Source organism: Cherax quadricarinatus, chromosome 86, assembly GCF_038502225.1.
Source record: "Cherax quadricarinatus isolate ZL_2023a chromosome 86, ASM3850222v1, whole genome shotgun sequence".
Lineage (NCBI taxonomy): Eukaryota > Metazoa > Arthropoda > Malacostraca > Decapoda > Parastacidae > Cherax > Cherax quadricarinatus.
The window spans coordinates 6,833,237-6,856,398 of NC_091377.1; the positions used below are offsets into that span (position 1 = coordinate 6,833,237).

The 23,162-nt window shown below is 39.0% G+C and overlaps 1 protein-coding gene across 1 annotated transcript in view; it reads right to left on the reverse strand.

Annotated features, from left to right (window-relative positions):
* The window catches only part of LRP1 (LDL receptor protein 1), a 340,609-nt gene that overhangs the window by 180,229 nt on the left and 137,218 nt on the right, over window positions 1–23,162 (reverse strand). The window contains exons 38-44 of the mRNA XM_070103701.1: window positions 20,674–20,928; window positions 18,944–19,171; window positions 16,603–16,755; window positions 12,710–12,877; window positions 11,983–12,081; window positions 11,091–11,305; window positions 10,329–10,506 (exon numbers count right to left, since the gene is read on the reverse strand). Of these exons, the coding sequence (XP_069959802.1) occupies window positions 10,329–10,506; window positions 11,091–11,305; window positions 11,983–12,081; window positions 12,710–12,877; window positions 16,603–16,755; window positions 18,944–19,171; window positions 20,674–20,928 (1,296 nt within the window). The remainder of the gene's footprint in view (window positions 1–10,328; window positions 10,507–11,090; window positions 11,306–11,982; window positions 12,082–12,709; window positions 12,878–16,602; window positions 16,756–18,943; window positions 19,172–20,673; window positions 20,929–23,162) is intronic.

A 23,162-nucleotide genomic window follows, 5' to 3' on the forward strand; every position in this document is an offset into this window, starting at 1 on the left:
ACATATCATAATGTGGTAAGAGTGACGTGAAAATCTATAAATTAAATGAGGTAGTTAGGGTAATATATAAGCAATTACTGGGAGAAAGTAGAAGTGTTATACTGATCAATAAGAGAATAAGAGAGGTTAAAAGAGTGGTGAGGAAGTGTTAACGAAAAACTAACGAGAGTGACTCACGAAATCGTAATGACACGATTGCAAACAAACCATATCACAAGCGAGATTGAACCCGCGGTCAGAGTCTCAAAAGTCAAGTGGCTAACGCGACGGTCTGGAGTTTTGAGACTCTCTGACTGCGGGTTCAATCCCGCCCGTGGTATGGTTTAACTAACGAGAGAGTGGGAGAGATTTCATAACAAATTTTGTTGAGAATAAGAAAAAGTTTTGGAGATCAATAAGTTGATAAAACCTAAGTAACAAATGGATTTATCTGTCAAAAATTAAAGCCATTAGAAGGGAAGTTGGAGGGAATATCTTGAGGAATTGTTGAATCCTGATGAAGAGAAGGCAGTGATTTCTTGCACTGGGAAGGGAGGTATAACACCTTTTATGAGTGAGGAAGAGCTAGATGTGAACATGGGTGAGTTGTGTGAGGCAGGGAAGCATAAATGGGAGTAAAGCAGCTGGAACTGATGAGATAAAGACAGAAATGTTATACAGTTTTGGTGTAGTTGGTGCATTGCTTCAGTATATGCATGAAAGGGGAAACTTACTTAGGGACTGGCAGAGGGCATGCATAGTTCCTTTGTATAGGATCAAATGGCATAAAATAGAGTGTAAAAATTACAAGGGAAAAAAGGCCTGAGTATACCAGGTAAAGTGTATGGTAGGGTGACTAATGAAATAATTATAAGTAAAATAGAGAGTAGAATTACAGAGGAACAAGGCTTTAGGATGGATAGGGGCTGTGTAAACCAAGTGTTTACAATGAAACATATTAGTGAACAATATTTGGATAGGTAAGGCAAGTGATTTTTATGATCTGATGTGCTGTTGGAGTGTGAACAAGGTAACATTTATGAAGGGATTCAAGGAACACTTAGGTGGACTTGAGTCCTGGAGGTGGGAAGAATAGTGACTGCACTCTGAGAGGAGCAGGATCATCTGAAATGTAATGCCAGCATGCTTTGGGCAGACAGTGATTGAGTGGATGACAGTGAAAGTGTTTTCTTCTGTATTGGGTCACTCTACCTTGGTAAAGACAGCTCAAGTGTTAAAAAAATGTTTTCTTTAATCCCTATTTTAGGGATTAAAGTACAGTATTCTTAAATGATGGTGAACAGGTTACTTATTACCTGGAGATTACCTGGAGAGAGTTCCGGGGGTCAACGCCCCCGCGGCCCGGTCTGTGACCAGGCCTCCTTAGGTCAGTGTCCCAGGATGCGACCCACACCAGTCGACTAACACCCAGGTACCCATTTTACTGATGGGGAACATAGACAACAGGTGGAAAGAAACACGTCCAATGTTTCTACTCTGGCTGGGAATCGAACCCAGGCCCTCACCGTGTGAAGCGAGAGCGTTAACCACCAAGCCACCAGAGCCCAGAACACCTTTATGTAGTGGATAGACTTCAAATTCTCCATCACCCTACCTCGCCCTCTCTACTGCTATACTTTCCCACCTCCATCACACATCTTGTGATGTTGCTCCAACCCTATCCCCTCCTCCTACTTAAAAAAAGCAAGGAAAGGGGGATGTATATATACAAGGGTTCCTTGTTCCTTTAATTGCTACAGTTTTTAGTTATATTCTTACCTATACTGTCAATAAAGTTCCAGTCTTTCTTTTTCTGACCCTTTCCCATACTGACTAGCTTACTTTCAAATGCTGCCTTATTTACAATATATTTCTCCAGTTTGGTTTCTCATCTGTAATGCTCCTCAGCTCAACTCTTACTGAGATGAGACTGTCCATTTAATTTGTATATATATATATATATTTTTTTTTTTTTTTTTATTATCACACCGGCCGATTCCCACCAAGGCAGGGTGGCCCGAAAAAGAAAAACTTTCACCATCATTCACTCCATCACTGTCTTGCCAGAAGGGTGCTTTACACTACAGTTTTTAAACTGCAACATTAACACCCCTCCTTCAGAGTGCAGGCACTGTACTTCCCATCTCCAGGACTCAAGTCCGGCCTGCCGGTTTCCCTGAATCCCTTCATAAATGTTACTTTGCTCACACTCCAACAGCACGTCAAGTATTAAAAACCATTTGTCTCCATTCACTCCTATCAAACACGCTCACGCATGCCTGCTGGAAGTCCAAGCCCCTCGCACACAAAACCTCCTTTACCCCCTCCCTCCAACCCTTCCTAGGCCGACCCCTACCCCGCCTTCCTTCCACTACAGACTGATACACTCTTGAAGTCATTCTGTTTCGCTCCATTCTCTCTACATGTCCGAACCATCTCAACAACCCTTCCTCAGCCCTCTGGACAACAGTTTTGGTAATCCCGCACCTCCTCCATATATATATATATATATATATATATATATATATATATATATATATATATATATATATATATATATATATAATGTATATATATATTTTTTTTTTCAACAAATCGGCTGTCTCCCACCGAGGCAGGGTGACCCAAAAAAGAAAGAAAATCCCCAAAAAGAAAATACTTTCATCATCATTCAACACTTTCACCACACTCACACATTATCACTGCTTTTGCAGAGGTGCTCAGAATACAACAGCTTAGAAGCATATATGTATAAAGATACACAACATATCCCTCCAAACTGCCAATATCCCAAACCCCTCCTTAAAGTGCAGGCATTGTACTTCCCATTTCCAGGACTCAAGTCCGACTATATGAAAATAAATAAATAAATAAATATATAAATATATAAATATATAAATATATAAATATATATATATATATATATATATATATAAATATATATATATATATAAATATATATATATATATATATAATATATATATATATATAAATATATATATATATAAATATATATATATATGGGGAGTGAATTTAACCAGAAAAGGTTTTTGAGAGATTTAAAGAACGTAGGCATCCTTTGGTGATAAGGCAGGGTGAGGCTGCCATTTGGACAAAAAGGCTGAAAAATTGCGGGTCAAGGGGAACATAAAAACTGAAGGACTGAAACCTGAAAAAGTTTTTAAATTTTGGATGAAACAGGCCTGTTCTGGAAGAAATGAAGCAATTCCATCCGGGAAAAAATTTAGGGAATAAGTATAAAAGGGGTACATTTCCCATGTGCCAAGCTGGTGATTGAAAAGGAAGCCTTTATTAGTGTATCACAAACTCCCAGAGCCCCCAGGCAAAAAAAATGTCCTAAAGGGAAATTTTTTGTGCTGGGGGGGCAAACAGAAAGGGAGGGGTCACTGGGGAATTTTTCTTAACTTTACCCCAGTTTCCCCTTGAAAGATTCCAACGAAAAAATTAGAACTTAAGTGCCCCCTTGGGAAAATGGGAAATGGTTCATTATGAAGTTTTGCCCCTAATCCCTTCTCCTGCAGCCATGGACCGCTTTTTTTCCAACTTCAAAAAACTGTACACAAAAGCTCTTTTGAAAGGGTTTTGTAATGACCCCAGAAACCAACTGACTCAAAGGATTTTTGGAGACCCTTTAAACCTCAATTGTAAACCAGGAAAGGCTTGGGGGAAGTGACAAAGAGGACCTTGAACTCTGCTTGGAAGAAACTGTGGCAGAATTTTTGGAAAAAAAGGGGTTTTTGAAGGGTTTGAGGCAAACCCTGAGAATCCTGTCCAGTTGAGGAATCCATTGTGGCATTGGGAAAGTCCGGGGTTGGAGGTTAGTGGGGAGGATGTAAGGGTTGGGGGAGGAGGACAATGAAGCTAACCACTGATGAGCTATAGATCAACTTCAAGAGCAAGAGGCCAGACCTGGGGGAAACGGGTTTCGAGGAGGGGGAGAGAAATTGAAAAAGTTCCATAAAAAGAAAAAGGGAAATCTGTGAAAAGGGGAAGAAACCTTCAGGGATGAAATCCCTCAAAAGCTATTAAAATTTTGGGAACCGCACGGGTGTTTGGAAACATTTTGGAAGGAAAAAGGGGCAGGGGTACGGGCCACTATGGACAGAATTGGAAGAAGTCCAGTGATTTGAAGCTCCCAGTCATTAAAAGAAGGGGGAAGTAAAAAAAAGGATTTTCCCCTCAAGTCCAAGGGGAAGGGGTTCCTTCAAACATGAAGAAAAGTTCCCCCCTCCCATCCCATCAATCATCACCAGATCTTCAAAAAATAAGGCATGTAATTGCATGCCTTTTTCAGTTTGTGTTTTTAAAAATTAAATTTTCATGTGGAAAAAAATTTTTTTTCATATTTTTTGGGTGTTTTGGGGTTTAATTTTTTATTTCATTTTCTAGGGGGAAAAATTTTTCACATAACGATTTTTTTCATAACAATTACCCCTTTTCGGGTTTAAAAATGAACGGGGTCACTGTATAAATATATATATATATAAAATATATAAAAATATATATAATATATATATATATAAAAAAGGAGGTTTAAAAAGCAACCCCCCAGGGGGCTCCCGCCCCCCAAGGTAAAAAATGAAAGCCTGTTTTTTTTAATGATGGTAAGATTTTTTCCCTTTTTTTTCTTCTCATGAACATAAAATTTCAGTACATCTTGCTCTTCCTTACACTCAGGCACACTACAAAAAGGGAAAAGCGTATATATACTTTCCCCTGGGTTTTCTTTTTTTTCTAGTTCTTGTTCTTGTTTTTTTCCCCTTATCTCCAGGGGGAAGTGGAACAGAATTTTTCCCCCCGACCATGCGGTAAGAGGGTTTTAAAAAAGGGACGGGGAAAGAACCCCTTATCCTGTATATATTAAAAATTTTAAAGGAAAATTTTGGTTTTTTTTTTGGCCCCCCCAGTCCCGGATCACCGGGCGTGGCTCATACGGACGCGTGGGCCAGCAGTAACACCGTTGATCGGGCCCCTGACCACGGGGGCCTGGCGGGAGCGGCCGGGGCGTTGCCCCGAAAAACCCTTCCGGAACCCCCGGGGGGGATACGGTGGTGTGGAAAGAAAATATATATATATATATATATATATATATATATATATATAAGGGGACCCCCCATAAGGGGGCCCTTTTGATAGGGAAATCGCATAGGGGACGCTTGTTCGAAAATTTGCCCCATAGTGGACAAAACCCCAGCGGTTTCCCGAGCGCCCCAATGGGGGCCTGACCCACGCCAAGGGCCGTGGATTGTTTCCAGCCAGCCCCCCGGGTAACACCCAACCCCAATGGGAACATTTTTTTATTATTACAGTTTTTTGGTGTTTTTTTTCGGGAAAAAAATGACCCCCCAAGAAAGCTTCTATCCCAAACCCACGCAAAAAGGGTGAGAATTCTAGGGAATGAAAAAAGATCATTGATAAGTAGAAAGTGGAGGGGTTTCCGCTGGCCAGGTTGTATAATAAACCCAATCAACCATTGTACTATTGGGGTGGCGCGCGCGTCCCCGTCAGCTGCGCACCACCGCCCCCGCGCGCTGTAGTACCGCTCCCCGCTGTGCATGCCTGCTGCGCTGGCATCGCGCTCCCCGGGCACGCGCGCTGCTGCGCGGCACGCCGCGCTGAACACGCCGGGTGGGGATCGTCGCTGCTGAGCATCCCTTTGCGCTGGCATGCGTTGTTTGGGCCACCGCCAGCTCTGCGCTGTACCAACCGTTGTTGGTGGGTTATTGAAATACGAAAAAATTAACCCCCGGGGGCTCCCCAGAAAACCCCAAGAAAGTCAGTGTCTCGAAACTGTCTAACTTATTTCCATTAGTCCTTAATCTTGTCCCCCGGGATAACCCACCTACAACACCCTTAAAAGGGGAAAATCCGGAACTAGTGCCATATTGGTAAATTTTGAACAAGGTTGGTTTGAAGATTTAAGAATGTTGATGGCTAAAGTGTGATAAGGCCTGTTCTGGAAAAAATAAACGGGACCACAGTCTAAGGGGGAAAAGGACTCCCAGGACACAGTGTCTCACGCACCAACTTAATAAAGGTGTCATTTAGTCTTCATTTGTAGTACATGCAAAATATTTTGGGAGATGTTACTCTATTATTGTGCATGTTCCTTTTTTTTGTGTGTGGAAAAATTTATATTTAAAAATTTTTTTTTCATATTTTTGGGTGTTTTTAGGTTTAAATTTTGTTTTCCAATTTCTTATGGGAAATTCTTGATACGAACATTTCGATAACAGCCACCCCTCTTGCCGGATTAAGGTGGCCGGGGTCCACGTATATATAATATATATATATATATATATATATATATATATATAAAAAAAAAAAAGGGGTTGGTAGACAGCAACCACCCGGGGAGGTACTAATTCCCTCCCAATGAGTAAAAGAACCAATTTTTTAAGGGGTGGATTGCTGGTGCCCCTTTTTCTTTTCCCCTTAAATGCAAGATTCGGGAGTTTTCACTTTACTTACACTTAGGTCACATCACATACATGTAACCATTTACACACCTCTTTTTTTTTCTTTTTTAGTTCTTTTCTTTTTTTTCCCTTTATTCCATGGGAAGGGAAAAATTTTTTCCCCCCCAAAAGTTGTTGAAAAGGGGCAAAAAAAATCCCGGAAAAAGGGCCAGAAACCCTCCTTTTTTTCCCGAAAAAAAATTTTTTCCGGGGCCCAGGGGGGTAAGGGGTGGTTGAAAGAAAGAAAAAAATATAAGAGTAGGTTGGGGGGAAGAAACCCCGGGAGGTTCTCCTGAAGGGGAAATTTTTAAAAAAGGAAGTTTTAAAGGGGTAGGGGGGCTTTTGCCTTCCAGCAGGCATTTTGTTTGATAGGAGGAATGGAGACAAATGGTTTTTTAAATTGATGCTGTTGGGGGAGAAAGAACATTTTGAAGGGGTTTAGGGAAAGCAGGCCGGATTGAGTCCTGGGGATGGGAAACAGTGTCACCTGGGAAAGGGGGGTGTTAATGTTGCAGTTTAAAAACTGTAGTGTAAAACACCCCCTTTTGGCAAGACAGTGATGGAGTGAATGATGGGAAAGTTTTTTCGGGCCCCCCTGCCTTGGGGGGAATCGCCGGGGATAATAATAAAAAAAAATTTCTAAAAAAAAAAGAAGAAGAAATTTTTCAAAGGGGGAATCTAAAGGGGGATGTTTTAAATATGAAAGAGATGATTGTGGATGTTTGAAAGAGAAGAAATGGGTGTCCTGGGTTTAATGAAAAAGTGAAGGGGGTGGGGGAGTTTCAAAAAGGGGAGGGAAAAAATGGGATTAGGTCAGGGTTTCAAATAGAGAGAGCTAAAAGAAAAGGAATAAGGGAAAGGGTGTTTGGCAGGAAAAGAGGGACTCAAAAAGTATAAATTCAAGGATTATTTGGGGTAAAATAAAGATTGGGTGTGAAAAAGGGGTTAAGTGGAACCCGGGGAAGAGAAGTGTAGAGGAGAGAGAGATTTTGGGGAAAGTTGAGGAATGCTTGGGAGTTTTGAACGGGGGGAAATAATGGTGGTTGGGGATTTAATGCTAAAGGGGAAAAAAGTTATGGGGGTAGTAGGTAAATTTGGGGGGCCAGGGGGAAATTAAATGGGGATTTTTGAGCTATGTGTGAAAGAAATTTTGGGAATAAGTAATAATATTTTATGAAAAGAGGATAAATAAATATACAAGGTATGATTCACGAATGAAAAATAGTTTGTTTGATTATGTATTGGTGGATAAAATTTATGGGTAGGGTCAGGATGTCATGTTTTGAGGGGAAATATTAAACGGATCATTATTTAGTTTGTAAAAGGAAGGGAGATGGAAAAAAAGGAAGGTGGCAAAACAAGTAAGAGGGGGGGAAAGTGATAAACTAAGGGGGGAGGGTTCCTAGATATGAATTTTGGCAGAAAGGTGGCAGCAAAGATGAGAGTGGGGGGGAAGAGGTTTGGGAAAAGTTTTTGCAGATTAGAATGTGGGGGAAATTTTGGGGTTTTGGGGGGTGGGGGAGGAGGAAAGAGATGATTGGTGGAATGATGAAGAAAGGGGTGAAAAAAAAAGGTAGCTTATGAGAGGTTTTTCAAAGCAGAAGTTTAAAGAAGGCAAGATATGGGGAAAAAGAAATGAAGAGAGGGGAGAAGGGAAACGGGGAAAGATGAAAGAGGGGGAAAGGACTGTGAAGAAATTTTTAATGAAAGAAAAAATTTTTGGAGGAGTTAAACAAGAAAAAATAGGAAAGTGGATTTGTCAGTTAAAAACAAGTAGGGTTAGTAGATGGAAGAGGGGGGATTAGGTAGATGGCAAAATTTTAGGGGAAATTTTTTAAAAGTTGAGGAAGAAAGGGGGGAGGGAATTTCATGCACTGGCAGGGGGGTATACCCTCTTTTTGGGGTAAAAAAGTAGAAAATAAGTGTGGGGGAAACGTGAGGCAAAAAAGAACATAAAAAAGGAGGAACATGCAGGAGGCTTTGGCCCCTAGAATGAAAGGGGGGAAAGGCTGGAATATGGATAGCAGAAATGTTAAAAACGGGGATAAGGGGGGTTTTGGGGTTTTGTTTAATAAAAAAAAGGGGGGAAAGGGACATAGGATTGGTGGGGGCTTAAGTCCCTTTTTATAAAGGAAAGGGGGCAAAAGAGACTGTAAAATTAAGAGGAATAAGTTTCCAGATACCCGGAAAAAATTTAAAAGGGAGGGAAATTGAAAAATTAGAGGAAGAAAAGGGAAAAGGGTTCGGGTGAGCAGGAGGTTTCAAGGGGTGGGGGTGTGTGACGGTTTTCATTGCGAATATGTGAACAGTTTTAGATAAAAATAGGGAAGTTTTTTTTGCATTTATGGATTTAGAAAAAGGAAGAAGGGTGGATAGAGGAGCAATGTAGATGTTAAGTGTATGGAATAGGTTGTGTTAAAATGCCAAAGAGTTTTTTTGACGATAGTGGGCCAGGTTAGGTGTAAAGAAAAGGGGGAGACTATCCCGGGAAAAGAGGGTTTTTACAGGGGTTGTAATGTACCATGGTTGTTTAAATATTTTTGCTGCTGCATTTACAACCCAAGCTTCACATCCATATAAGAATGTTGGTACTACTATACTTTCATATATTCCCTTCTTTGCCTCCATAGATAATGTTTTTTGCCTCCACATATACTTCAATGCACTACTCACCTTTTTTTCTTCATCAATTCTATGATCAACCTCATCCTTCATAAATCCAGCCATATAAATTATTATAAATCTGTTGTTTTCCATTTTTCTTTTTTTTCCATTTGCTTTTGCTCTATTTCTGTCCCTGCCTTATTTAATGAATGGGTTCGACTGTTACTGTGTAAAACCTTGCTCATTTCTTTTTAATTAACTATCATTTGGTCTTGATAATTTTGATGTACAATACGTATTTGTACGTGTCTCATCTAATATATACACAAGTTTCATGAATATTTTGGAGGAGTATTGAAAATAATTGGCAGCTGAGATGTTTCAAGAGTGAAGTTGTTATATAATGTCTCAAAGTACGGTATAATTAATATTTATAACCATTATTCCCAACAAGGAAACTAACTTGTTATCTTCCCATATTAACCTGTAAATGGTCCAAGCAGATCTACGTTCACATGTGTAGTGCTACAAGAGTAGATCTACTTTTTTCTACATATTTTCAAATATAACAAAAAAAAAAAAGCAGATCAAAGTTTTTTACACATTTTCAAATGTAAAAACACAAAAAGAAGATCTACTTTTTACATACTTTCAAATGTTGAAAAAACGTATATATACATTTGGACCATTTACGGGTTAATGCATAAAGAAAGTATTATTACCTTTTCCTTCCCTCTTTATTGCAGAATTTCTGTTTCCCAGTAACAGTCCAGATTTTACATATATGTACTTTTGCTCACATATTTAACACATACTCTTCACTTAATTCAAGTACCTGTATTATACCTAGTCAAAGTAAACTACAAGAAATAGTACTCACTGCAGTAGGCTTCATCTGACAAGTCACTGCAATCATTCCTTCCACTGCCGAAGTAAACTACAAGAAACAGTACTCACTGCAGTAGGCTTCATCTGACAAGTTGCTGCAATCATTCCTTCCACTGCCAAAGTAAACTACAAGAAACAGTACTCACTGCAGTTGGCTTCATCTGACAAGTCGCTGCAATCATTCCTTCCATTGCCAAAGTAAACTACAAGAAACAGTACTCACTGCAGTAGGCTTCATCTGACAAGTTGCTGCAATCATTCCTTCCACTGCCGAAGTAAACTACAAGAAACAGTACTCACTGCAGTAGGCTTCATCTGACAAGTCACTGCAATCATTCCTTCCACTGCCAAAGTAAACTACAAGAAACAGTACTCACTGCAGTTGGCTTCATCTGACAAGTCGCTGCAATCATTCCTTCCATTGCAGACCCAGACAGTAGGAATGCACTTGCCAGTGTTACATTTAAACTGGGAATCGAGACACACGTGTGGTGGACATGAATCTGGCTCATCACTTCCATCCCAGCAATCCTCATGACCATCACAATGATATTCCTATAATAAAAGAAGAGGGATGTTTATTACATGAGTGTATTAGCTAATTTAATTATTATTATTATTATTATTTTTACTACACTGGTCGTCTCCCACCAAGGTAGGGTGACCCCCCCCCCCAAAAAAAAAAACACTTTCTCCATCATTCAATCTATCGCTGTCTTGCCAGAGGCGTGTAGATACTATAATTCAGATGCCCTTCAGAAACTGCAAATATCCCCACCCCTCCTTTAGATTGCAGGCACTGTACTTCCCACTTCCAGGACTCAAGTCCAATATTATTATTATCATTACTAAACTATTCTAATAATGGTGTAGGTCATTCAATGGTATATGGCAGAAGTGAAAAACACTTCTTTTTGGATCATTCTCTATTTCTATTTCATTGTAAAACAATGAAATAAGAAAATCAAATAATCTGAAGTTGGCATCATTGTGGAAATGTAGAAATAAGTCAACATCCAAAGTGGAGTGGTGGGAGTGCATCGACAATTTCAGTCACAGTAATATTCTGTATTAGCACCAAACAGTGTCAGTATGTTATAATTAAAGGTATGAGAGTGACAGTAATGTGGGTGACTTACTAATGGGAGACAACGCTGATCGTACTGGTTTACAAGTGGACATATAAACTGTCCTGGAGGACAGGCAATGCCAACAGGTTGAGGGCAGCCTTGTGGTGGGTTCTCATCTGCAGCTCCCTCACCACAGTCATTGTCACCATCACAAACCCACTTCTGAGGGATACACCGCCCAGTTGTGTTGCATTTAAACTCATGTTCCTCACACACTTTTGTTCCTGAAATAAACAATATTTGAGACTTGACTCACGAAATCATAATGACATGATTGCAAACAAACTATACCACATGCTGGCCCAGTGACTAACGCGTTGGTCTGGAGTATTATGACTCTCTGATAGCGGGTTCTATCCCCGCCCGTGGTATGGTTTATTTGAGACTTCATTGAACTCACTCCTAAGTAAAATGTTATCTAAAATAAAGGCTTGCTCTGCATTGTGTTTCTCAATACCCACTTGTCAAGTTATTGCTCCAGTCACTAACAAGAGAAATAGGCACAGGTTCTCCTCAATTTACAATATTTTGACTTTACGATGGTGCAAAAAGCAATTATTTTGGAGATGAAGCTTAAGATAATTACTCAACATGAAGGCAGTAGATCCATAATTAGCAGTCATTTATTTACTTTTCAATTCTAGTATTTAGAATAATTATTTGTTTATTTACTTATACAGTGACAGTAGTTAATTATTTATTATTTATTTAGCATTATTATTATTACACATTGGCCATTTCCCTTCCAAGGTAGGGTGGCCCGAAAAAGAGAAACTTTCATCATCATTCGCTCCATCACTGTCTTGCCAGAGGCACGCTTATTTAGTGTATCATATTCGACTTAAGGTAGGTTCATCAAAACGCAACCCCATCGTAAGTCAAGAAGCACCTGTATACTTACCACAGTCTTCTGGCTCATCTGATCCATCAGCACAGTCCTTGTGGGCATCACACAGCCAAATATTAGGAATACAGTTTCCATCAGCACATGTTAACTGATCTGGAAATAAAAATTTAATTCATTTATTCTCTAAGGTTTTCAAGCTGAAAAATATATTTATCATAAAAGGAAGTGGAACATAATTCTTCCTCTGTAAGCCATGTGTGTCATAAGAGGCGACTAAAATGTCAGGAGCAAGGGGCTAGTAACCCCCTTCTCTTGTATACGTTACTAAAGTTGAAAAGAGGAACTTTCATTTTTCTTTTTGGGCCGCCCTGCCTCGGTGGGATTTGGCCAGTTTGTTAACCCTTAAACTGTCCAAATGTAGATCTACGTTTTTTCAACATTTGAAAGTATGTAAAAAAAATGTAGAGCTTCTTTCTCATTTTTTTAAATTTGAAAATGTGTAAAAAAACTTTGATCTATGTTTTTTTGTTATAGTACATGTATTTGAAAATATGTAAAAAAGTAGATCTACTTTTGGAGCACTACGCATGTGAACGTAGATCTGTTTGGACAGTTTAAGGGTTAAATAAGAGAAGAAAAGGATTTTTCTTTTCATATATCTTTAGCTTCAGAAGAAATGTATTAAAAAAGAACACAAAGGCACAATACCATGACTGGAACATTTACTCGTAGATATAACAGACAAGCAATAATATAGTCAAGCATAAGATTAGAACATTACCTTCTGAGCAAGTGTAGTTGCATGATGCTTCATCACTTGATGGTGCAGTGGCATTCTCATCTTTACAGTCATTATCACCATCACAAATAAATAAGGCCGCTATACATCGTCCATTGCGGCACTGGTGAGTGCCAGAAGGGCACGAAGAACTCTCCACCGGTGCAGTTACTGATGGAAAAACTCATTTAAAAGAAATATTGTACATTTAAAATAAAGTTGAAGAAAATACAAGAAGAAAGATACAGTACAATGTCACTGACTCAAATAATTTTACTGTCATATAATTCTCCATTTTTTACTACTGGAGGCCTGGTAATGGACCAGGCCGCGGGGGCGTTGATCACCGGAATAACCCCCAAGTAGGTAGTCATTTCCCCACCAATGTAGGGTGACATAAAAAAGGAAGAAAGTACATTCACCATCATTCACCTAATATCTGTCTTGTCAGAAGTGTGGATGTATCAAAATTCAAATGACCCTCTGACGTGTAGCACCTCCACTCCTGCTTCAGACTGTAGGAACTGCACTTCCCACCTACAGCACCCAAGTCCAGCTAACATGGTTCCCTGAAACCTTTCAATAATATTTCCTTGTTCACACTCCAACAGCACAACAAACCACAGAACTACTTGTGTCCTTTCATTTCAATCTAATTCAATCACACAAGCATGCTGGATACTCAAGCCCCTAGCACTCAAAACCTTTATACCCCCCTCCAACCCTTCCTAGGACAACCCTTACCCCTCCTTCCCTCTACAGTAGCACTGATGATATATCAAGGAGAAAGTTGTAGTACACACTACAGTAGGTTGCAGTGACAATACATCAAAAAGAAAGTTGTAGTACACACTACAGTACCTAGCAGTGATGATACATCAAGGAGAAAGTTGTACTGGACACTACAGTAGCTAGCAGTGAAGATACATCAAGCAGAAAGTTATAGTAGACACTACAGTAGCTAGCAGTAAAGATGCATCAAATAGAAAGTTTATTTACATACTGCATACACTACAGTAACTAGCAGTGTAAAAATATCATATACAAAGTTGACCCAAGTACTGAACATACTACAGTAGCTGGAAGTGAAGAAAATTAAGAAGAAAGCTCACTCAAGTATGGTAGCAGTGTTGAAATACCAAAGAAAAAAGTTGACTCTTGTACTGTACCTTGATACAAGCACGAGTTTGTTCACTTGAAGAAAAGAGGCAGCTTATGAGAAAGAAGTGTTTATAAAAGTACTGTATTTTCTGTCATATAAGGTACACAAGTGTCGGCTGCTTGCTGGCATGATGTTTCCAACCAGTTGTAACGTAACGTTAGTAAACAACTGCTAAAGTGTAACCCAAAGCCTACCCTTGACCCTGACTGTGAGCATATATGGCACAGGCTGATTTTCCAAGAACTTTTTTGGGGGAAAAAATGCGCCTATAATTATATGAAGGAAAATACAGCAATCAAAAAGATGCAGAGGTATAGTAGAAGAAATGCTATTTTCTTCTTATAAAGAAGACACCACTGACAACATGTCCAACTCACAACAGCCAAGTTCATCAGTCATGTCGGAACAGTCGACTTCCCAGTCACAGAACCACGTAGTAGAAAGACAACGACTTGTATCACACAAGAACATATTTGGAGGACATGTTCCATTCTGACCTTCAATACATTTATATCATACAGATGGATATAACCCAAAATATTATACATCATGCAAATATATCATACAAAATTCAGCATCAAACCAAAAAATTTATAATGATTACAAAAAGAAAAAGTAGTAAAGAATAAACAAATGTTTATAAACAAGTTGTATGATACAGCAGTAGTATAAGATAGTTGAGAAGTTGAAGTGATCACAGTAACAAGGTTACCAAGATATATAAAATAGTTGGAGCCAGCAGGATGCACATGACGTCCAGGAAGTATGAAGATGCGATTCATCACCACATCAAGTTCAGACATAGAATAAGGAGAAACAGGTCAACATGTATAAATGAGTAGTATACATAGAGCATTGTGAAGCCAAGCATAAAATGGCAAGCATTAAAATTATTATTATTTATTAGCACACTGGCCGATTCCCACCAAGGCAGGGCGGCCCGAAAAAGAAAAACTTTCACCATCATTCACTCCATCACTGTCTTGCCAGAAGGGTGCTTTACACTACAGTTTTTAAACTGCAACATTAACACCCCTCCTTCAGAGTGCAGACATTGTACTTCCCATCTCCAGGACTCAAGTCCAGCCTGCCGGTTTCCCTGAACCCCTTCATAAATGTTACTTTGCTCACACTCCAACAGCACATCAAGTATTAAAAACCATTTGTCTCCATTCATTCCTATCAAACACGCTCATGCATGCCCACTGGAAGTCTAAGCCCCTCGCACACAAAACCTCCTTTACCCCCTCCCTCCAACCTTTCCTATTCAATATAAAAAAATGTATTATTATATTTTCACGTTAAATATAATGTTCCATGTTTTTGTTGGCTTTCAACTGAGCCATTGTTCATTGTGTTCATTGCTTTTACCATTTTTTTGCCATTTTTGCACAACAGCTGCATAAGGGAAGGGCAACTGGTGCCATATTTTAAGGTAAGTATTGTATATACTGTGGATTTATTTTACTTTTTTGTCTGTGCTTTTATACCTAGCTGTACTGAGCACTTTATATATAACAGTGCATACATGTTATCAGGCATTTTAGATGCATTCGATAAAGAAAAAATGCTCTTTTCCAATTGCAGGCAATTTTTGCTTATTATATGGGGGTCAGAAACCCAAGAGCAATACAAACGGGCCCCTCCTATACTATTTCAAGAAGTCAATCTCCAGAAATATAGTAAAGTTTAATACAGTGGTACCTCGGGATATGAACAATTATGTAAGTGTATTTTTGTAAGTGCTTTTGTAAGTGTATTTTTGGGGGTCTGAAACAGATTAATCTAATTTACATTATTCCCACTGGGAACAGATTCATTCGGTATTGGCACTCAAACAGCCTTCTAGAATGAATTAAGTTCGTATCCCAAGGTACCACTGTATTTCTATCTAGCTGTCACTAACAGCATTTTCCTGTAAGCTTCTATTTAGCAATGAAAGCCATTTTATAACTTGACTTTGGATTTTTTCTAGCCTGTCCACAAGTTTTTGTCAGTGTAATCACCATGACACAACTCTATACTCCAAATATGGTCTAACATATTTTGTGAACACCTTTATTTTTAGCATTTCCCCATATATAAATCTGAAGGCTATTTTACAGTAGGCCAGTCTTGTTAAAGTGATTTTCATTATTTATATGATCTTCCAGTGACAATTATTTGTCAGTGATGATTACTAGGTCCCTCTGGGTTGTGATAATATAATAAAAGCATCATTCTTTGTGTGGCCTCATATTACAGATGGTATACAATACTGATAAGTTGATGAATAAGACACACACTGTGTGAACACTGAGATATCTTCAGTATCGAAATGTCTCACCTTCACAGAAGGCTTCTTCAGTCCCTGAACCTTGAGAGGATGGGAAACATTGCAGCAATAAAGATACCAAAGTGCTGTCACATGTGTCTTATTCATTTGGGTGGACCGTTTTTAGTTTTTTATTTTATCACGCTGGCCGTCTCCCATCGAGGCAGGTTCATTCATTAGAGATTTGCCAGTACTTACGGCCCGGGTCTTCTCCATATGGCGACCTGGCTACCGAGGCAGATGACCCAAAAAAAAAAAAAAAAAATTTCACCATCATTCACACTAACACTGTCTTGCCAGAGATGCATAGATGTTATCATAATGTATTCTCAGATGACAATCACATAAGTTAAAACACACTAATTACAAACATGGATAATGAATTTAATGACCAAAGTATTTTCAGCTAGATAAACTTACTTGTGGGGCAGTCCTGCTCATCAGAGTTGTCCCAGCAGTCATTAGCCCCATCACAAATCCACTTGGGATGAATGCAGTTAGTAGTGTTGGCACAATTGATGAGTTCTGAGCTATTGAAGCCATTCCAGACAACAGTGGTGCAGTCAGGCTTCTCTGAAACATGTTTGATTTATATTTCTTCACTTGCTATGACCAGCTTTTGTATTTGTTCTGTCCTATGCTATCATGTAAACAAAGAACATTGTATTTAGGATGAATTTAGGACTAACTAAGCAAAAAAAGAGTTCACTATACTCAGCATTATATAAATTTAATCACAAACTAAAAAAAATGTAAGTGTATATATAATTTTTTAGTTTACTTTTAAACTTAATAATTCATGTTAAAGGTAGTAGGTTGGTAGACAGCAACCACCCAGGGAGGTACTACCGTCCAGCCAAGTGAGTGTAAAACGAAAGCCTGTAATTGTTTTACATGATAGTAGGATTGCTGGTGTCCTTTTTTCTGTCTCATAAACATGCAAGATTTCAGGTACGTCTTGCTGCTTCTACTTACACTTAGGTCACACTACACATACATGTACAAGCATATATATACACACCCCTCTGGGTTTTCTGCTATTTTTCTTTCTAGTTCTTGTTCTTGTTTATTTCCTCTTATCTCCATGGGAAAGTGGAACAGAATTCTTCCTCCGTAAGCCATGCATGTTTTAAGAGGCGACTAAAGTGCTGGGAGCAAGGGGCTAGTAACCCCTTCTCCTGTATAAATTATTAAATTTAAAAAGAGAAACTTTTGCTTTTCTTTTTGGGCCACCCTGCCTCGGTGGGATACGGCCGGTTTGTTGAAAGAAAGAAAGAAGAATTCATGTTAAGTGCTAAACCCATGTGGGTCATTCAGCACAGTATGTGGTGAAGGGCTGATCCTCCATCTGCTGAATGCAAGAAGACATTCTCCCTATGTGTACTCCTCTACATATCCCCTTTTAAACTCACTGACAATATATGTACAGTAGTACCTACAAAAAAAAAAAAAAATGGCATTACCACATTTACAGCAAGCCTTCTACTTACCAAATCTAATTAAAAAAACTCATTTTACTAAAATATATCTGTTTTGGGTAAATTTTGCCCTAGATATGAGAGAATGGGTCTATGCAATAAGTGTGCACCATATAAAAAATCCTGCAGCACGCAGTGCATAATGGGGGAAAAACTGCGATCGTGTTTTTGGTTTAAAACAGCAACTTTGTGGTGCGCTTTTGTATGCTTTTTATGGGTCGTATCTTGGTTTCTTGGTCTCATTTGAAAGAATGGAAAATATATTACAGAAAAAGAGATGATTTTGATTGGTTTCAGTACTGAAAGTAGCATGAAATCGAGCTCAAAGTAGCGGAAATGTTTGATTTTGCAGATACAGTGGACCCCCGCTTAACGATCACCTTCAAATGCGACCAATTATGTAAGTGTATTTATGTAAGTGCGTTTGTACGTGTATGTTTGGGGGTCTGAAATGGACTAATCTACTTCACAATATTCCTTATGGGAAAAAATTCGGTCAGTACTGGCACCTGAACATACTACTGGAATGAAAAAAGTTCGTTAACCGGGGGTCCACTGTATTTCAAAGTACATGTACACAAATTATGTCATTTGTCCAATAAGCATCCAACTGGTCAGTCTAATATGCACTCACAAATGCACTGACATTATTTATACAATTATTCCAATAAATGAGTAATCTGTATAACTGTAAATCTTCAATTTTTTTGTGAATAAAAATTGAAAATGGAAAACAAGTGTAATAGAGGAGAGGCCTCAGAACATAACTAATGAACAGAGATAATGCTTTTTAGTGCCAGTACTCTCTATATTGTTTATTCTGGGCCCTATTTTTAAACTGTCACTTTTTTAATTTTGTGTGAAAATGGCCAAATTACCACTTTCTGATCACTTTATTGGGTAGTTGAAATGGATAAATGGGTGATTTCTTGTACCCAATCAATAGAACAGAAGAAATACTAGCAAAATAGCCAAGGGTTTGGTTGACTGGAACAATGGAATTGACTGAAAATAGAGCTCAAAGTAGGAAAAATTGCCAATGCGTAAATATTGCTAAGACTGCTAACTCTGGGAGAGAGTAATTCTGTAAATTCTCCATCAAATTTTGTACTTTTGGTTTCATTACCTTTAGAAAAAGACTATCATTTCATAAGTATTTTTTTTTTTTTTTTTTGAAAATTCTTTGACTCTGAGAGCAAATCTAAGATCAGAAGTCTCGACCCTGAAACACTTAAAGAATTTACTCACTACATCCTATTTTATGCCTTAAAGGATTTACTCACCACATCCTATTTCATCACTTGCATCAGAGCAATCAGGGTCTTTATCACACCTAAGATGAGCAGAAATGCAGAGACCAGATGTTTCACACTTGATTTCGTCTTCCTTACAAGCACAATCATTCTCATCTCTGAAGTTGGGACAGTTAACATTGCGATCACACACCACTGCCTGAGGAACACATGGACCATTGCCACAAGCAAAGTAGCCTTCGCGACATGTGCGGTTCACTGTGGAGGAAAGAAAATAATGAGTTTAATAATGATTATTTTATTAAGTTAGACCCAATCATAACAAGTAAAAAATACATAATGCATATTTGAGTGTGGGCAGCTTTTAAAATATGTTAGACAAATATACGAGTGAGAATGATTGGGTTTGAGAAGGTAGCATGGAAGGGTGGACAGAGAACATGTGGCACGTGTTGCAAATGTATAGAACAGAAAGTTACTAAAAAGCAGTTAAGAGTTTTTATGTGGATAGTGAGAGTCACATTAGGGTATGTAGGAAGAAAGGGAACTAGTACTTCCAAGTGTGAGGTCACCATGGCTGTTTAACATTATTTATTTATTTTTTTTAACAAGTCGGCCGTCTCCCACCGAGGCAGGGTGACCCAAAAAGAAAGAAAATCCCCAAAAAGAAAATACTTTCATCATCATTCAACACTTTCACCTCACTCACACATAATCACTGTTTTTGCAGAGGTGCTCAGAACACAACAGTTTAGAAGCATATACATATAAAGATACACAACATATCCTTCCAAACCATTAATAACCCGAACCCCTCCTTCAGAGTGCAGGCATTGTACTTCCCATTTCCAGGACTCAAGTCCGGCTATGTAAAAATAACCAGTTTCCCTGAATTTTTTTTTTTTTTCAACAAGTCGGTCGTCTCCCACCGAGGCAGGGTGACCCAAAAAAAAGAAAGAAAATCCCCAAAAAGAAAATACTTTCATCATCATTCAACACTTTCACCACACACACACATTATCACTGCTTTTGCAGAGGTGCTCAGAATACAACAGTTTAGAAGCATATACGTATAGAGATACACAACATATCCCTCCAAACTGCCAATATCCCAAACCCCTCCTTTAAAGTGCAGGCATTGTACTTCCCATTTCCAGGACTCAAGTCCGACTATATGAAAATAACCGGTTTCCCTGAATCCCTTCACTAAATATTACCCTGCACACACTCCAGCAGATCGTCAGGTCCCAAATACCATTCATCTCCATTCACTCCTATTGAACACGCTCATGCAAGCCTGCTGGAAGTCCAAGCCCCTTGCCCACAAAACTTCCCTTACATATTTATATATGGGGTTATTAAAGAAGTGAATGTTATGGTGTTGGGAAGAGGTGTGGGATTAACCCTTTCACTTTCAAGACTCCAAAAATTAAAATTGCCCTCAGTGTTCACATTTTTCAATAGAAAAAAAATTTCTTCTGAAATGATATAGAACCTTCATTTTATGGAAAACTTACAGAACTGAATACTAGATTGGATGGAGGAAGTATGGAGGAAGTGGGTGTTTTTAGATATTTGAGAGACGACATGTCAGTGGAGATGAACCAGAGAATTAGTGAGAGGACAGGATAGGTAGGTGGGGTGTTGAGGCACTGTGGAAAGAGGGAAGTTTATCGATGAAGAAAAAAAAGGTATGTATGAGAGTATATTTGGCACCTTATGTGCTATATATAATTGAAAAATCTAATAATAGAACATACCACAATATTTTTCATCCTCATCTGATCCATCAGGGCATTCAGCATGCCCATCACAAGAATGAATATAAGGGATGCAAAACCCACTACTGCATTCAAATTGGTCAGCAGTGCAGTTAGCAACACGAACTGCACACCGACGGCCATCTGCCAGAAGAACCCGACCAGCAGAACACCGACACACCACTTGTGCTCGCTCATTGAGAGAGCAAATATCTTCACAGCCTCCATTGAATACTCGACATGGACTTGCATCACCTGTGTCAAAATATTAAGCAATGAATAAAATTAATAAGGAAAATATTAGTGTAACAGCCTAAATTAAGAGGAAAAAATTACTAATAACAACAAGGAGTGGCCTCAGCTTAACAGTGTTAGTTGTATTGCTGAAAAATAATTACGTTAAATGCATTTTTTTATGCCAATCATGCTGTTCTCCCCTCTCTTATTTCTCATTTTTCTTTCTTATATTTTCTCCCCCTCTCTCTCTCTTTGATGAACAGGACAATCTATTTTATCATTATTATTATTATTATTGTTACATTTATGGGGGAACAATAAAACCATAGGGGTCATACAGTGCCTAGGAAACGAGGGCAATAAGATTCAATCTGAGGATGGGGAGAACACTCTATAAAATGGATGGCAATGAAATACAATTATACAATTTATCATTAAACAGTACAGAACCAGAATTTTGTTACAAAAATTTAACATTAAGTTCACAATATATTTCACTAAAAACTAATATATTCCCCCTTCAGTGGGAGACAGCTGGTTTGTAGAAAAAAAAAGTTATCGAACAAACTACACTCCACAGCTGTCCAGCTCACAACGGCAGCCACTGTTACATTATTATTATTATTATTAATTTTTTATTTTAGCAATAAAAAGTCAAAATTGGTAAAGCTTATTCATTGCTGTTGTAAGAGGCTCACCAACTGATGTTTTTATAATAATAGTAATTAGTATAGTGTATTTCAGCATGATATAATGTTTATACAGAGGAGAACGACATTTGGAAGTACATGCCAAAAGCCCCTATACAGTGGACCCCCGCATAACGATCACCTCCGAATGCAACTAATTATGTAAGTGTATTTATGTAAGTGCGTTTGTACGTGTATGTTTGGGGGTCTGAAATGGACTAATCTACTTCACAATATTCCTTATGGGAACAAATTCGGTCAGTACTGGCACCTGAACATACTTCTGGAGTGAAAAAATATCGTTAACCGGGGGGTCCACTGTATATGCAGAACATTTCGGGCAAACTTAAGACTAACTTAGCATTAATATGGCAATAACAATAAAGTGTACATTTAGGAGTTTACAATGAATACAAGAGAAGTGAATATTCTATTAGTACATGCTGTGTGGCTTTAACAAGTTTAACTGAGAGGAATTACAGGTTTGATTATTTACCTAAAGAGGACACAATCAATTGTTTAATGATTGGGAGGGTTACAGGGTTATTTATATGTTTAGCATATATGTCAGGCAAGACCAATAAGTAAGGAAGGCATGATGTGAAAACTTGCTTGGTGTACCACATGCTTAAATGTAGTTTCTTTAATGGCTGCCAAGGGATTACTAAGTAGTGTTTACAGTACATAATACATAAAAGTTAATTTATCATACACAAACAATATCTGTGATGCCTAAGATTATTACAGAAAAGTGAAGTTTAATTCAGAAAAACTACTGCAGTAGCACAGGAGGGCCCCGCTTATATAGCAGGTTACGTTCTGGGCTACAGAAGGGCCCCGCTTATATAGCAGGTTACGTTCTGGGCTACAGAAGGGCCCCACTTATACAGCAGGTTACGTTCTGGGCTACAGAAGGGCCCCACTTATACAGCAGGTTACGTTCTGGACTACAGAAGGGCCCCACTTATACAGCAGGTTACATTCTGGGCTACAGAAGGGCCCCACTTATACAGCAGGTTACGTTCTGGGCTACAGGAGGGCCCCACTTACACAGCAGGTTATGTTCTGGGCTACAGAAGGGCCCCACTTATACAGCAGGTTACGTTCTGGGCTACAGAAGGGCCCCAGTTACACAGCAGGTTACGTTCTGGGCTACAGAAGGGCCCCACTTATACAGCAGGTTACGTTCTGGGCTACAGAAGGGCCCCACTTACACAGCAGGTTACGTTCTGGGCTACAGAAGGGCCCCACTTATACAGCAGGTTACGTTCTGGGCTACAGAAGGGCCCCACTTACACAGCAGGTTACGTTCTGGGCTACAGAAGGGCCCCACTTATACAGCAGGTTACGTTCTGGGCTACAGAAGGGCCCCACTTATACAGCAGGTTAGGGGGCTACAGAAGGGCCCCACTTACACAGCAGGTTACGTTCTGGGCTACAGAAGGGCCCCACTTACACAGCAGGTTACGTTCTGGGCTACAGAAGGGCCCCACTTACACAGCAGGTTACGTTCTGGGCTACAGAAGGGCCCCACTTATACAGCAGGTTACGTTCTGGGCTACA